Source organism: Zootoca vivipara, chromosome 2 (genome assembly GCF_963506605.1).
Source record: "Zootoca vivipara chromosome 2, rZooViv1.1, whole genome shotgun sequence".
NCBI lineage: Eukaryota > Metazoa > Chordata > Lepidosauria > Squamata > Lacertidae > Zootoca > Zootoca vivipara.
In genome coordinates, this window is record NC_083277.1 from 15,287,092 (window position 1) to 15,301,860 (window position 14,769).

The 14,769-nt window shown below is 46.0% G+C and overlaps 3 protein-coding genes across 4 annotated transcripts in view; 1 reads left to right on the top strand and 2 right to left on the bottom strand.

Annotated features, from left to right (window-relative positions):
* The window catches only part of DDR1 (discoidin domain receptor tyrosine kinase 1), a 273,948-nt gene that overhangs the window by 140,630 nt on the left and 118,549 nt on the right, over nucleotides 1-14,769 (top strand). The window lies entirely within an intron of this gene.
* Nucleotides 1,292-7,401, bottom strand: LOC118076250 (nuclear factor 7, brain-like). Of its 2 annotated transcripts, XM_035098886.2 has the most exons (4): nucleotides 6,972-7,401; nucleotides 5,368-5,463; nucleotides 2,928-3,161; nucleotides 1,292-1,345 (listed from the first exon to the last, which is right to left on the bottom strand). In XM_035098886.2, exons 1-4 carry the CDS (start codon nucleotides 7,374-7,376, stop codon nucleotides 1,319-1,321), a joined length of 762 nt encoding a protein of 253 aa, XP_034954777.2. In that variant the 5' UTR covers nucleotides 7,377-7,401; the 3' UTR covers nucleotides 1,292-1,318. The 2 variants fall into 2 exon arrangements, with proteins under 2 accessions (XP_034954777.2, XP_060126940.1); XM_060270957.1 differs by lacking the exon at nucleotides 1,292-1,345 and having other exon boundaries at nucleotides 2,897-3,161.
* LOC132591640 (nucleolin-like) lies at nucleotides 9,841-14,213 on the bottom strand. The gene is made up of 4 exons (XM_060271002.1): nucleotides 14,208-14,213; nucleotides 13,541-13,563; nucleotides 11,930-12,043; nucleotides 9,841-10,848 (listed from the first exon to the last, which is right to left on the bottom strand). Exons 1-4 carry the CDS (start codon nucleotides 14,211-14,213, stop codon nucleotides 10,521-10,523), a joined length of 471 nt encoding a protein of 156 aa, XP_060126985.1. The 3' UTR covers nucleotides 9,841-10,520.

A 14,769-nucleotide genomic window follows, 5' to 3' on the forward strand; every position in this document is an offset into this window, starting at 1 on the left:
CACATGCAGCTGCTGGGTGACCTTGGGCTACTCACACTTCTCTGAAGTCTCTCAGCCCCACCCACCTCACAGGGTGTCTGTTGTGGGGGAGGAGGGGAAAGGAGATTGTTAGCCACTTTGAGACTCCTTCGGGTAGTGATAAAGCGGGATATCAAATCCAAACTCTTCTTCTTCTTCTTCTTAAAAACCTCCAAGGAAGGAGAGTCACAACCTCCCAAGGGAGACCGTTCCAGAAGGGCAATTTGCACCATAGCATGTGCTTTTCAGACAAAAAGTATTAATGGGACATTGCTGGGGGTGGGGTAGTAATCCAAAGGCACAATCTAGTCAAGAAGAAAATGCACAAAAAAGTGCACTTGTCAACATCACTTTCTAGGAAATCTAGAGCAGCGATGGGGAAAAGAACCTTTTCGGCTAGAGGGCCAATTCTCTGTCTTCCCACAAACCCTGCAGGCCAAATCTAACGGAAAGGTGAGACCACCCACCTGCCAACCACTGGACGTCAGGTAATTAACCATGTGATTAGCAGGTGAGTGGTCCTGCCCACCTGTCAAACCTGGTCTTCAGGACTGAACACCCTGCACTTCAGAGAACGACCAGCGAGTTCAAATCCTGATTAACAGCCATAGGACCCAGCCTTGTCTCTCGCTGCCCCTTGCTGGATGTCACATTCGATTGCTGCTGTAGCGAGCGATGGGGGGAAGACCTGCTCTCTGCTGCAAGGCCCATTTCCACCTGGCCTAGGGGGCAGGGCCCACATCCACCCTGAACAGCTAAAAGAGGCTCCTGGGACATTGCTGGAATAACTCTTTGGTTGGGGCAACTGGCTAAAGTATTTTAAACTGGTCTAATTTTGATTTCTCCGTTTCATTTTTGTTGGGTTGGTGTTGGTTACAATGTTTAGTTGGGGTTGGCGGTTACTTTAATTTGGGTATTAACTGTAAACTGTTTCTTATTATTGCTATTATTATTGTTTTTTTATTGATTTATTGGTTGGTTTGTTGCTTGTATAGGATATCTTGTTTTCTAATGCCTTGACGTTTCGTTGGGTTTTTTATGTTGTAAGCTGCCCAAGTGTTGCTGGGGAAACCCAGCCAGATGGGCGGGGTATATAAATTAACAAATATATATATATATATTATTATTATTTGATGTCAGGTGTGGGGCAGGCGGACGCAGTTTGTGAGGGGCCAAATAGGAAGGCTGGTGGGCTAAATCTGGCTTCTTTGGGTAAGGGACTAAAGGGGTTCAAACCAAAATGGGAAGAGACATTTTCTGAAGACGTTATGGCACAGGGGTGAAATATGAATGCATAAACTTACTCATCCATCAGTTGCTTGAAGCCCTGCATGAAAGAACAATTGAGATGTAGTCATTGAGCTCTTCCTCTCTTCACGGCCCCCTCAAAACATGGAAGAACTAACAGCTCTCCCCTCGCAACACCGGAGTTCAAGGATGCAAGTCTAGCCAGGGCAAACCAAAGTCAATTTGGGGAAAGCCGCTTTCTTCGACTTACTAATTTTCAGACTTACGAAGGTGCCTTCGGAACCGATTAAATTCGTAAGTCGAGGTACCACTGTACGTAAGGCATTGAAATGTAGCTGAATCTGTTTTTGGTTTTTGAAGCTTACTGTTCATTTTAATCATTGTTCTAGGTCTTAAATGTTGTATCCAAATGTTGTGTTGAGGCCCAAAAGTTGGGAAAGGCTGTGTTACAGTACCCTGCCCCCCCACCCGATAACCCTTGGGCCAGATTGATATTTCAGTTGGTTAGAGCATGGTGCCGATAACGCCAAGGTTGCAGGTTCGATCCCCGTATGGGACATCTGCATATTCCTGCATTGCAGGGGGTTGGACTAGATGATCCTCACGGTCCCTTCCAACTCTACAATTCTATATATTTTGCCCATATAAAGAAAGGCAACCTTAGGGCAGAGCTTTCCAAACTGTGTGTCGCGACACGTTAGTGTGTCCGTTGCAATGTGTAGGTGTGTTCCTCGAACGCTCCCCACATTCCTCCCAGGACTGGAAAGGGGTTAGTTTAACCTCCGGTTTCCTAGTCAAACTGACTAGGTATGTGTCATGTGTGTCACCAATGTGAAAAGTTTGCAAAGCTCAGCCTGACGGCTTAATAACATCCAAATAGTGATGAGGAAGGCAAACTGGCAGCCATATTAAATCAGATCTAGGCTAGCCGTATTGCTTAGAGCTATCTATCATTATCTGGCCAAACTACCGTATTCACTCGAATCTAATGCTCACCTTTTTTGGCCAAACTACATTGTGAAAATTAAGGTGCGCGTTAGTTAGATCCCGATGGTGCATTTACATTCACCAGCAAATGCTTTTTTGTTTTGTTTCAAGGTTCTGAAAATTGAGGTGTGCATTAGATTTGATGGTGCATTAAAAGGTAAAGGTCACCCTGACCATTAGGTCCAGTCGTGACCGACTCTGGGATTGTGGCGCTCATCTCGCATTATTGGCCGAGGGAGCCGGCGTACAGCTTCCGGGTCATGTGGCCAGCATGACTAAGCCGCTTCTGGCGAACCAGAGCAGCGCACGGAAACGCCGTTTACCTTCCTGCTGAAGCAGTATCTATTTATCTACTTGCACTTTGACGTGCTTTCAAACTGCTAGGTTGGCAGGAGCTGGGACAGAGGAACGGGAGCTCACCCCGTCGCGGGAATTCGAACCACCAACCTTCTAATCGGCAAGCCCTGGGCTCTGTGGTTTAACCCACAGCATCACCTGCATCCATTAGACTCAAGTAAATACGGTATGTTTCCCCGCATCCACTTTCCCCATGTCAGCTCATGCCCAAACAATCCACATAACCTACTAGGGGGACCCAATGGATTCCATGCTCTTCCCTGGCTCTGAAAATCTCATCCAGTCTTTTAGGTAAACCGATAAAAATCTGCTCTTACCTTCAGGAAGGCCATATGGTCTGTGGTTTCTAATGATGCTTTAATGCTGGCAATCATCTCTGCATACGAAGATACTTCGTCTTTCAGATATGCTACGTTATTTTGCATATCCTGCAGGTTCCTCTCACTTATCTCCTGGACTCTCTTCTTAAAACTTTCTTCTTTCTCACGCAAGATCTGGTGGAGAGCCTCAAACTCTCTGGAAATGTGACTCAAGGTGCATTCCGTGAAATACTGCAAGTGGTAGAAAAATCAAAGCAGCAAGGAGGGATTTTTGTAATCTTAAAAAGAAAAACCAACAACAGCCATGCAGCAAATATACCTTCCGATTTACGAAATCCATTTAAAAAACGCACCATGGAAATCTTTGAACATATTCAGCTTCTGAAATTGCAGTTGTTGCATGCTTTTTTTATAGCAACTGAGGATTCGGCTCACTCAACCACAGATGGGGTGACTGAATCTGCTCGGTCTTCTTGCAGAAACGAGGACGGTAATTGTTACAACGCCATATAGGGATCCACAGGGGTGATTCAGATTTCAGATAGCCATTTGGAACATGGCACTCACTCAAAAATTGTGGGCCTAATTCAGGCATGTCCAACACTGGTAGATCACTGGATGTCTGTGGTAGATCACTGGTAGATCACTGGTTCCCCCCAAAGAAGCTCAGCAACTTTGGCTCCCCTAAAAAAAGCTCTACATCTTTGCCCTGAAGCCCCCAGAACAGGGCTTTCCTTCCTAAAAAAAAAGCTCAACTTTGACCCGAACCCCCCAAAACATGGATGGCTTTCCTTCCTTAAAAAAGCTCAACAACCTCGACCTGAATCACTGCCAGTTTTTAACTCTCTGAGTAGATCGCAGTCTGGTGTGTTTGAATGGGGTAACCGTGCCCCTGAAAGACCAGGTGCACAGCCTGGGAGTCATTCTGGACCCACAAGCTTTCCATGGAGGAAGCAGCTGTTGAGATGGTTTAGCCAAGAATGAAGCCCTTTCCTTTTTGCTTGATTTTAACATAGCTCTAACATAATGTCAAGTACATAATGTCAACACAGCGAGAGAACGGCGGACGCCCCGGCGACCACCCAAGCCGGGCAGGAGAGCCCAAGAAGGTGCGCTATCTGTGGCGAAGGCGAGGCCTGTCGGCTGCGAGGAGCAGAGGCGCGGCGCAGTGCGGTGCAGTGCTTGCTGTCCACCCGCTTCTTCTGCCGGATCGGCTGCAAGGGGATGTTGTCGAACGCCGACAACATCCCCTTGCAGCCGGTCCGGCAGAAGAAGCGGATGGATAGCAAGCACCGCGCCTCAGCGCCCTCACCTCCCGCCATGGCCGCGCCGCTGGTGACCCTCGACCGTCATCTCAGAGTGGGAGAAGAGACGGTGCCGCAGTGAGGAAGGCGGGAAAGCCCGAGCCTGCTCGGCGGGGAGGTAGCGCTTTCCCCGCTCGTGGGGAAAAGGAAGGGGTTTGAGCCAGGCGCTGTGCAGGGCAGCCGCATGCTAGGGGTTCTTCTTCCTCAGGCGCTGGCAGCGAGGCTCCCTCTCTCGTCGCCTGAGGAGGAGGAGGGGGAAGCCGCCATGATGACAGAGGCGACACTTGCCGGCTGAGGGAGTTTGTGAGAAGCCGACAGAGCCGCCCTTCGCAATGATGAGAGCGGCGGAGAAGCGAAGGGACAGGGGGTTGGGGAGTTCCGCTGCCTCCGGGGCTCCTGACCGTGTCTGTCTCTTCTCTCTCCCGGCAGCCTGGCTCCAATCCCAGTGCCACCAAAAAAATAAAAGTTAATTTAAGTTAAAAGACAGTAAAAATTGTGTTAAATTGCTGCTTTAGGGGGTGTTTTTCATCGTCTGGAACGGATTAATCCACTTTCCATTACTTTCAATGGGAAAGTTTGCTTCGGTTTTTGAACGCTTAGGTTTATGAACAGACTTCCAGAACCAATTGTGTTCATAAACCGAGGTACCACTGTATATGCATTTGGGTATCTCTTAAGATATTGTAACCAAATGTTGCACGATTGTTCCCCAGTTGAAAGAGCAGGTTTTTTTTGTCTATGTTTGGATACAACTGGATGCCAATTTTGAACCAAGATGGTGGACTGGTCCTTTCAAGACTGCAGTAACTTTACCCACCAATTTCAAAGCTGCACCAATTTTTGTTTGTTTGTTTCTTAGCATTCCCGAGCAATGCTGGGTACAAGGCAGCTAGTTTATTTAATTTTTATCCTACCTTTCCAGCGACAAATTCAGGATGACCAATATTCTCCGCCATTCCTCTGCTTTCACACATTTTAACCTTAGGCAGAGAGATAGCAACTAGCATAAGGAATTCAACCTTGAACCTATCTTGGAGTAGACCTTTGAACCAGCCTACCCATCTTGCCCCATTCCTACAACTGAAATCTTTTACTTACTCCAAGTACAGGTCTGTGTGGTGTATATAATTTACCTCCATATCTGACATTTCTTCTAGCTGGAAGGCTTCGGCATCACCAGTGGCCTTTCGTAAATTCTCCATGTTTCTAAGAATTGGCTTCAATTTCCACTGTGTAGCAGAGAAAGCCAGATATATTGAGCATAAAACATGTCTATTTTTCATTTATCAAAACAGGAGAGGCAAGACTTGTTACACATTTTGAAAATACACTAAATCATATTACCATAAAAAACACACATCAGGATCCTTGCCACGGGGGGGGGGGGGGGTTGAAGGCCATGGTGGGGGTGGGGCGAGAGAAAGCGTAGCTACAGGAAACACTAGAAATACGTTTGTGATATGGTGTTATTGTGTACTTATTGTTTGTGCGTGTGTTTGTGTGTCTATAGGTGCATGTACTGTACATACACACATATTTTCATATTGTAAATTGCTTCAAGATCTCTTAAAATACCAAGCGGTATATAAATGAAAATAGTAATATATTAATATAGGGCTAGAAGAGTATAATGGAGGGGTAAATTAGGGTAACAGGAGCATTGGACTATGGGGAAAAGAAGCGAGAGATGTTACGGCAGGGACTGCTAGTCCTTCTGGGACATTGGGCAAACCGGGAATTTTGAGAAAGTTATGCAGGTCACAATTTTGAGAAAGTTATGCAGGTCACAAAGAGGTGTTGTGCTGTGTGTGACATAATGGATGCCACATTTAAAAGAGCATAAACATACACACACAAAACCAGTTTTTAAATTTATTATAGTGATGAAGGGCAGGTGAGAAAAATCTAACTAAATTAAATAAAAATAACATATCTATTGCATTTTCCCACACCCCAGTAGTAGCCTCTGACCAGATGGTTTTACCACCAGCCAACCTTCCCCTCTCTCCCATTTTTTAACTTCTTCTCCTGATATAAGAGAGATATGGAGATTGGAGAACCAGAAAGTTTGCACAAGGTTTTCGTGATATTTTCCTTGGTGTTGCAAAATCCCCTTTGGGGCAATGCCTTCATTTTTTATGTGTGCGAACTTAAAAATGGAAAGCATAGTGCTGGTGGTCAACAAAAGAGGTTTAAAGACTATATCAATGCAAATCTTAAAAAATGTAGTATAAACACGGACAATTGGGAAACACGGGCCTGTGAGCACTCCAGTTGGAGAACAGCCTTCACCAAAGGTGTCATGGGCTTTGAATACACTCGAACTCAGGACGCAAGGGAGAAAGGTGCTAAGAGGAAGGCACGTTTGGCAAACCCTCACCATGATCAACTCCCGCCCGGAAACCCATGTCCCAACTGTGGAAGGATATGTGGATCCAAAATTCGCCCCCAGAGTCATTGTTAAGACCTTGCTCATGGAAGACAATCTTACTCGGCTACGAGTGATCACCCAGGAAGCAGCAGCAACCTGGGAAAAATAAGCCCTATTTAACTCAAGCGAAACTGACTTCTGTGACGGGTAGGAGAAAGCACACACGGATTGGAGCGCACGTCTGAAGCCGCTCCGCGTGTCACCACTGCTACAGCCGCTTCCCGGGCTCTGAGCAGAGAAAGAAGCCTTGGCTTCGACTACCTGCGCGTATTCGACGGCAGAATACGCAGAAGCCTTGCCACTGACCTGCGCGTATTTCACAGCATTTTTGATCGGCAGGAACTTGTGGCCCCGGTGGCAGGGCAGATCCCGGCAAACCACGCAGATGAGGACGCGATCCTGGCGACAGAAGAGCGCGAGCGGCTCCTCGTGCTCCTCGCAGAAGTCGCGGGCGGCTGCCGGCAGCGGCTCGCCATCGAGCTTCAGGCGGCGGACTTTCTGGGCCACGTTGCCCAGCGCTCGGTTGGCCGCCAGCTCCTGCAGCTCGAAGGGGCGGCGGCACTCCGGGCAGCTCCCCGCGCCCTGGCCGGCGGGGACCAAGCTTTTGATGCACGACAGGCAGTAGTTGTGGCCGCAGCCCAGCAGGTGGGGCTCCTGGAAGATGGAGAGGCAGATCGGGCACAGCAGGTCCTCGGCCAGGTTGGACGCCATGGTCCCCGCCGGGGGCAGCTGCTGGACGGGGAGCGACTGCGAGCGCCCCTCGCCCTTTCAAACGGGAGGAGCCAGCCGCACAGCGCCTTTCTTTCAAACGCTTCCGCCTGCCCGACGTCGGCTCAGTGGATCTGCCTTCTTTCGATTCTCCTTTCTCCAGAAAGAGGTGGGGGAAGCGCAAAAACGCAAGGGGGCAGTAGTAGCTAAGAGCGCTGCCTTTTCGGACCCAGCGCGCACGTGGAGCGTCCAAACGAAGCAGGAGCAGAGGCCGCTAGTGCTCTAAATAGTTCCCCCCCTCTCCGCCCAGCAGGTAAAGCGTGTGAAATTCCTTCTTCCAGGGAACTTTTAAAGGCGCAGGAGCCCTGTCTTCGTTTGCATTTGGCAACATTCCATTGCTCCAACCAGGGAGCCGGCTGACCATTTCGTAAAGAACATCCCCCCCCTCAAATAAGGCAAGGTCACTAAGGCTGAAATATTTTTCGTATACAGCATTGTATATTTTCATTTATTGGCCTTTTCCCCTACAATTTTTGTGTGTCTTTTCGTTTTTCTTTTCTTTTTCTCTTTCCCTTTGCACCACTTTATTTCTTTTTAATGAAAATCTTTTAAATCCGCCATTTCAGCACCTGCCAGACTAAAGATGTTGTATATCTAATAAGATGCCTGTGCAATCTACTCTATATTGAATCAACCACAGGAGCGGTCGGTGTTCGGATAGGGGAGCATCGTTCCCGCACTAGAAATTGGGTTATGGATGCACCACTCGTAGAGCATTTTGTGAAACACCAGCACAGAGACATGGACCTTCTTTACACGGTTCTTTGGGTAAATCAGAAACAACTAGGGATGAGGAGAGATTAGGTAAGATTGCTACATCAACAAGAAACTAAATTAATTCTCTTATTCGAATCCCTGTATCCTGGGGGTTTGAACACAGAATTAGACTTTAATTGTTTCCTTCAATTGCTTTGATTATATGGCTACTGCTATCATTCACTGCAATAATGGTTGGATTCTGTATTTTAAATTTTCTGAATTTGTACATGACTCAGCACTCTCAGGATGGCCTATATATAATGCCTCTAGGATTCTGCCCCCAGTACCAGCTTTCTACGCTTCTTAGTGAGTGCTGATCTTATGCTACTTGATGTACCTGTTAGGACCATTCTACGTTTTTGGATCATCCATTATCACACGGTTACAGGATTGTGACTGTTGAAAGGCTTGTTTGCCTCTTTCAATACCAATGGACTATATTGTCTAATTTTGTTCATGCAACAGTGATCCACTTTTATTTTCTGTGTTTCCATTACATGTTCCGTGTTTAAGAATTGCTATGCTTGGAGCTTCTATTATCACATGATTACAGGATCGGGACTACTGAAAGGCTTTTTTGCCTCTGCGATATTGATTGACTACCTTCTCTAATTTTGTTCATACAATATTGATTTTGTTAGTATATTATTAGCCACGTGTTGCTTGTTATTGCTTAAGTTACACTTGTGTTTCCTGGCAGCTGGCATTCAGAGGCGTACTGCCTCCAGCACTGAAGGGAAAACACAGTTGTCCTTACCTGTAGCCATTGATAGTCTTCTTCTCCCAATGAGTCCACCAAATCTTCTTTTAAAGCTATACACATGGGGAGCCCATCAGGACCTCTGCTACTTTAACTACATGCTGTGCAGTGCTATTCCCCCCCCCCCAAGAAAAAGGTGCCACAACTCACCACGAACACCTCCCTCATTCTCTTACAATGGCAATGGTGCCCACCTGAGAGGTGCCGGAACTGAGCTCGTGTGAGTTCCCCCTGGGGAAAAAAAGCCCTGATGCTTTCTTTTGTCTATCCCAAATCCATTTGGATACAGTAGAGCTTAATATTGAAAATTAAATCACTATACAGTAGCAGTCATCAGCAGGATTACATGTGTGTGTGTTAGGCACTAGTTTGGGGATCGGAACTGGTTTGTGAACTTTAAACAACAGCCCTGTGGTGTGCGCGCCAAGGTGGAAAGCCCTGAGAAACAGTCAGTGGTTTTTTTGTGGTTTTTTTTTTTTTGGCAAGGGAATATATGGACATATAGGGATGCGGGTGGCACTGTGGGTTAAACTACAGAGCCTAGGGCTTCCTGATTAGAAGGTCGGCGGTTCGAATCCCCGCGACGGGGTGAGCTCCCGTTGCTCGGTCCCTGCTCCTGCCAAACTAGCAGTTTGAAAGCACGTCAAAGTGCAATTAGATAAATAGGTACCGCTCCGGCGGGAAGGTAAACGGCGTTTCCGTGTGCTGCTCTGGTTCGCCAGAAGCGGCTTCGTCATGCTGGCCACATGACCCGGAAGCTGTACGCCGGCTCCCTCGGCCAGTAAAGTGAGATGAGTGCCGCAACCCCAGAGTTGTCCGTGACTGGACCTTACGGTCAGGGGTCCCTTTACCTTTACCTTTTAGAAGGACATATAACCAGACCAAGAATGACAGTTCAAAAAGTTTTATTTTCTGTTATAGTGGGTGAAGAGATACCAAAGGGAAATAAAAAAGTACAGTATTTATGTATGCAACAACAACGGCAAGAATTCTCCAACCCCAAAATGGAAACAACAAAAGTGCCAATGAAAACAAGATTGGCAGATGATGGATTTTGTGGAATTGGCGAAGCTGACAGGAAGAATCTGAAACCAGCAAGATCAAATATTCCAAAAGGACTGGAGTACATAAATTTATACGATATTTGAAAGATTACTGTAAGCAATTAACATCACTAGCAGGGTTCCCTGAAGACTCGTAATGAAGAATTTCCGCCCTTTTTATTTTAACATAAATTTCAATGACTTTTGCAATCAGCTAATCAGAATTGGAAAATGTATAAAATGCAATGATATAAAGGTTTACTTTGAAAGCTATGAGCCGGGAGGGAAGGAAGTCTATAGGCTCAAAAGAGCCAGAGCGGTAAAGTGGGTAACATTGATGTGATTATATATTATTAAATGGAAAACTAATAAAAATTATATTTAAAAACCACACAAAAGTTCCCCCCCTCTAAATACACAGCTAGGACACCCTCTCCCTCATACTGCCCTATGCAGTATGTTACTCCCTCTGAGTATAATGCGGAACTGCAGAGTGAGAAAACGTACACTCTGTATAGTGTGAGATCAGTTCACCTCCCTGGGTTTGATACCTTGCAACAGTTTCCCCCAAGCCTCGAAATCCAATGCCACTTTGAATTTCTTGAGAGATGGAAACACTGGCACCACATTTTTCTCATCGTCTCCATAATATTCCTCCTTCTCTTCACTACTTTCACCCTGTTCTTCATCCGCCTTCTGAGCTTTTTCTTCAGCTGCATTGTTGTCATCTTTTTCCTGATCTTTCTCTTCAGCTGCATTGTTGTCATCTTTTTCCTGATCTTTCTCTTCAGCTGCATTGCCCTCATCTTTTCCCTGCTCCTGCTCCTCCTCCTCCTCTGTTAAGACATTGAGCCTGAGAAAACAACAAGCGGCTGTTTACTGGGAAAGGCTGATCTGCCCCACTGTATTACTCCTGCTTATTGCTCCTAACTGGATGTTGCCCGCCCCCCACTCAAAAAATGAGGCCAGGCTGATCTGTGGCAAGCCCTAGAACTGGTTGGAGAAGCCACTAACTTTCTCAAACAGAAGCCACATTCTTCAACTAAGCAAGAGGAAACTGGATGATCAACGTCCGTGGCTTGACAGGTCTTCCATCAGAATAAATATGAAAGGAGGACTTTGGCCACGTGGAAGGTACTTGACATTATGTTAGAGCAGACATCCCCAAACTGCGGCCCTCCAGATGTTTTGGCCTACAACTCCCATGATCCCTAGCTAAGAGGACCAGTGGTCAGGGATGATGGGAATTGTAGTCTAAAGCATCTGGAGGGCCGAAGTTTGGGGATGCCTGTGTTAGAGCTATGTTAAGTGCTGCATGGAGCCGCCATTTTAATTTCATGCCCACCCAATTGTGGAAAAGCAGTGATTCCGCACCATAGAATATGTAGATGGGAGAGTAATGTGAATGAAATGGCCTTTTTTAAAAAAACAACAACAACTGAGCTGCATTCAGTTGGGCATGAGGACTAAGGGGCCAAACCAGAGGTGAGAAACCTCAGCCCTGGAGGTCAAATGTGCTCCCTCCAAAAAAGCTGTCTATGTGGCCTATGAGACTCTCCTCACACCACACCCTCAATGGTCTCCCTTCATCCCATTCTGGGGTGTTTAGGCATGGCTGGAATGTGTGCTTGAACTCTGAAAATGACTATTGTTTGCCTGGATGGAGAAGAGAAAGGGATTTGCGGCCGTGTGTAAAAAGTGGCCTTCTGTACATAAGGACATCTTGCATTTATTGCTGCCCTGTCAGGATTTTACCTCTGGCTCTGCCTGTCACTGGGATGTGGCCACAGACAGTTGCCCCAGAATGTGGATCTTGGGCTGAAAAAGCCCCACACCCACACCTGCCACCAGGTTAAACCAAGGACACAAGGGACACAAATGTCAAAGAAGGGAACTACAGAGATGGCACATAGGAATGAATTCCAGACACTTACATCTTCATCAGCTCCCGGATGCTTTTCACTTCAACTGCCTTGTCTTCATCATCATCATCATCTTCTTCTTCTTCTTCTTCCTCCTCCTCCTCCTCCCCTATTGAGTCTTTGGCTCTGAGAAAACAACAAGCGCCTGTTTAGTGGGAAAGGCTTATCTGCCCCACTGTATTCCTCCTGCTTATTGCTCCTAACTGGATGTTCCCCCCCCCCACTCAAAAAATGAGGCCAGGCTGATCTGTGGCAAGCCCTAGAACTGGTTGAAGAAGCCACTAACTTTCAAACAAGCCACATTCTTCAACTAAGCAAGAGCAAACTGGATGATCAACGTTCGTGGCTTGACAGGTCTTCCATCAGAATAAATATGAAAGGAGGATTTTGGCCACGTGGAAGGTGTGGGATGGAATACTGGGGCAGACAAGTCACAACAGTTCCTAGAGTGTCCACTAAGAGGAACTCACCTGGAGGAACACCTGACTAAGTTCAGTTTCCTGTTCCTCCAGACATGCAGATGAGATGGATTAGCTGGCAGCCATTCTCTCTCTTAGCCATCACTTCTTAAATGGGAACACATCTCCAGAGAATCTCCAGTTAGGATGGTTCTCCCTCTCGGCCTGCTGCCAAGAGAGAGACCAGATGGAGCCTTACTCTACCCTGTTTCTCATATTTTAAGGCATCCCCATAAAATAAGCCATAGCAGGATTTTTAAGCATTCAAGGAATATAAGCCATACCCCGAAAATAAGACATAGTGATAGGAGCAGCAGCAATGCTGGCCGCGGCAGGAGGAGGAAAAAAATAAGACATCCCTTGAAAATAAGCCATAGTGTGTTTTTTTGAGGAAAAAATAAATATAAGACGTGTCTTATAATATGAGAAACACGGTACTAAGTAGACTAAGTAGACTCCAGATGTACATATTTATAACTTTTCTACGCAAGCCTGCCTTTCTGAGATTATGCTGTCAACTCAGGATGTCATGTGAGTAAACTCTCTCTTATTTTAAGACTATTGTGTCGTGTATTTCTTTTAAGAGGGACGAAGGGGATTTGCCAGGAAGTATAATATTGTTGTATAGGATAGGTTTTAACAAACCTGAACACACACCTTTTGCTGCGCACAAAAGGGGAATGTCACTCTGCTGATATTGGAAGCTTGATAACACAAGCTTGGATAGGATCTATCTAATAATATATCCTAATCCACATCCCTAACATTCCCACAGAAGGTACTTGACATTATGTTAGAGCTATGTTAAGTGCTGCATGGAGCCGCCATTTCATCCCATTCTGGGGTGTTTTGGCATGGCTGGAATGTGTGCTTGAACTCTGAAAATGACTATTGTTCGCCTGGATGGAGAAGAGAAAGGGATTTGCGGCCGTGTGTAAAAAGTGGCCTTCTGTACATAAGGACATCTTGCATTTATTGCTGCCCTGTCAGGATTTTACCTCTGGCTCTGCCTGTCACTGGGATGTGGCCACAGACAGTTGCCCCAGAATGTGGATCTTGGGCTGAAAAAGCCCCACACCCACACCTGCCACCAGGTTAAACCAAGGACACAAGGGACACAAATGTCAAAGAAGGGAACTACAGAGAATGAATTCCAGACACTTACTTCTTCATCAGCTCCTGGAAGTCCTACATGAAAGATAAACAAGTTTAGTGTATTGATTTACAGCGTCTTCACAGTCCATTTGAAAGAATGACTAGAAAGGGCTTCCTCTTGCTTCAGCTGTCATCTGGGAGCAGCCGTTCGATCAGACAGCCTCAGCAAGAGACATTGGAAGCTTTGCTGGAAGCCCCTGAACTGCTCATTAGAGGAACCACCATTCGGAAATAAGATGCCTGCGTTTTGCTTTTTATTCTCCTCTTCCCTCCCTGTCCCTTTTTCCTTGTGTGCCATGGTTTTCGTTTTCATTTATAGATTGTAAGCCTGTGGGTAGGGAGTGTCTTGTTTTGACTTTATGTAAACTGCTCTGGGAGCCTTCTCGGCTGAAGAACAGGGTAAAGGTAAAGGTAAAGGGACCCCTGACCATTAGGTGCAGTTGTGGACGACTCTGGGGTTGTGGCACTCATCTCGCGTTATTGGCCGAGGGAGCCGGCGTACAGCTTCCAGGTCATGTGGCCAGCATGACAAAGCCGCTTCTGGCGAACCAGAGCAGTGCACACAAATGCTGTTTGCCTTCCCGCTGTAGCGGTACCTATTTATCTACTTGCACTTTGACATGCTTAGTCCTCTAAAGAAAATAAATAAGATATAAACGTGGCGGCCAGGTCATCACCGTCATCGTAATAAAAATATGGCTATTGTTATCATTTCCTCAAACAACATATAACTGGCGAAAAAAGCGTAAACTGAAAATAGTTAAAGAGAGGCCCTAGTTTTTGCAAGGAACTCTTCATGGTTTGGCAATAAGTGATCCAGGGTTTGGCGAAACCCTGTTTGGGTTACTCTAGTAGTGCATCATACGTGGGCATGCCCTTATTTTTTTTTTTATAATCTATTTTTATTAGTTTTCCAATTAAAACACAATTATATCACATTCATTATTTCAAATTATACAAATACATATCAATTAAACCGAATATTATGCCAAATCATATAATCTTTTCTGGAGTTCCCATGCTTCAAAAATTTGGGGATTCCTCGCACCCGTCTACTGCCGTCTTTTTCTAAAGTCCAAATCTTCACTCAAAATCCAAAATAATCCCGATCTTTCCCCCCAGTCACTAAAATGTTTTCTTCTTTCATCCGATTTTTTCACAGCTGCTGAAATAAGTATCAAACGAGAGTTCACATATATTCTTTCTCCTGTGTGGGTTTTAATCGTTCTGCCCCCCCCA

What these genes read in the sequence shown, in the direction of transcription:
- LOC118076250 (XM_060270957.1), bottom strand. Translation starts at nt 7,376, where the DNA reads ATGGCGTCCAACCTGGCCGAGGACCTGCTGTGCCCGATCTGCCTCTCC. An exon ending in ATGCTGTGAAATACGCGCAG is followed by an intron (nt 5,464 to 6,971) that starts GTCAGTGGCAAG and finishes TCTGCTACACAG; the next exon opens with TGGAAATTGAAGCCAATTCT. An exon ending in AAGAAATGTCAGATATGGAG is followed by an intron (nt 3,162 to 5,367) that starts GTAAATTATATA and finishes TACCACTTGCAG; the next exon opens with TATTTCACGGAATGCACCTT.
- LOC132591640 (XM_060271002.1), bottom strand. An exon ending in TTCCAGGAGCTGATGAAGAA is followed by an intron (nt 12,044 to 13,540) that starts GTAAGTGTCTGG and finishes TTGTTTTCTCAG; the next exon opens with AGCCAAAGACTCAATAGGGG. An exon ending in ATCCGGGAGCTGATGAAGAT is followed by an intron (nt 10,849 to 11,929) that starts GTAAGTGTCTGG and finishes TTGTTTTCTCAG; the next exon opens with GCTCAATGTCTTAACAGAGG.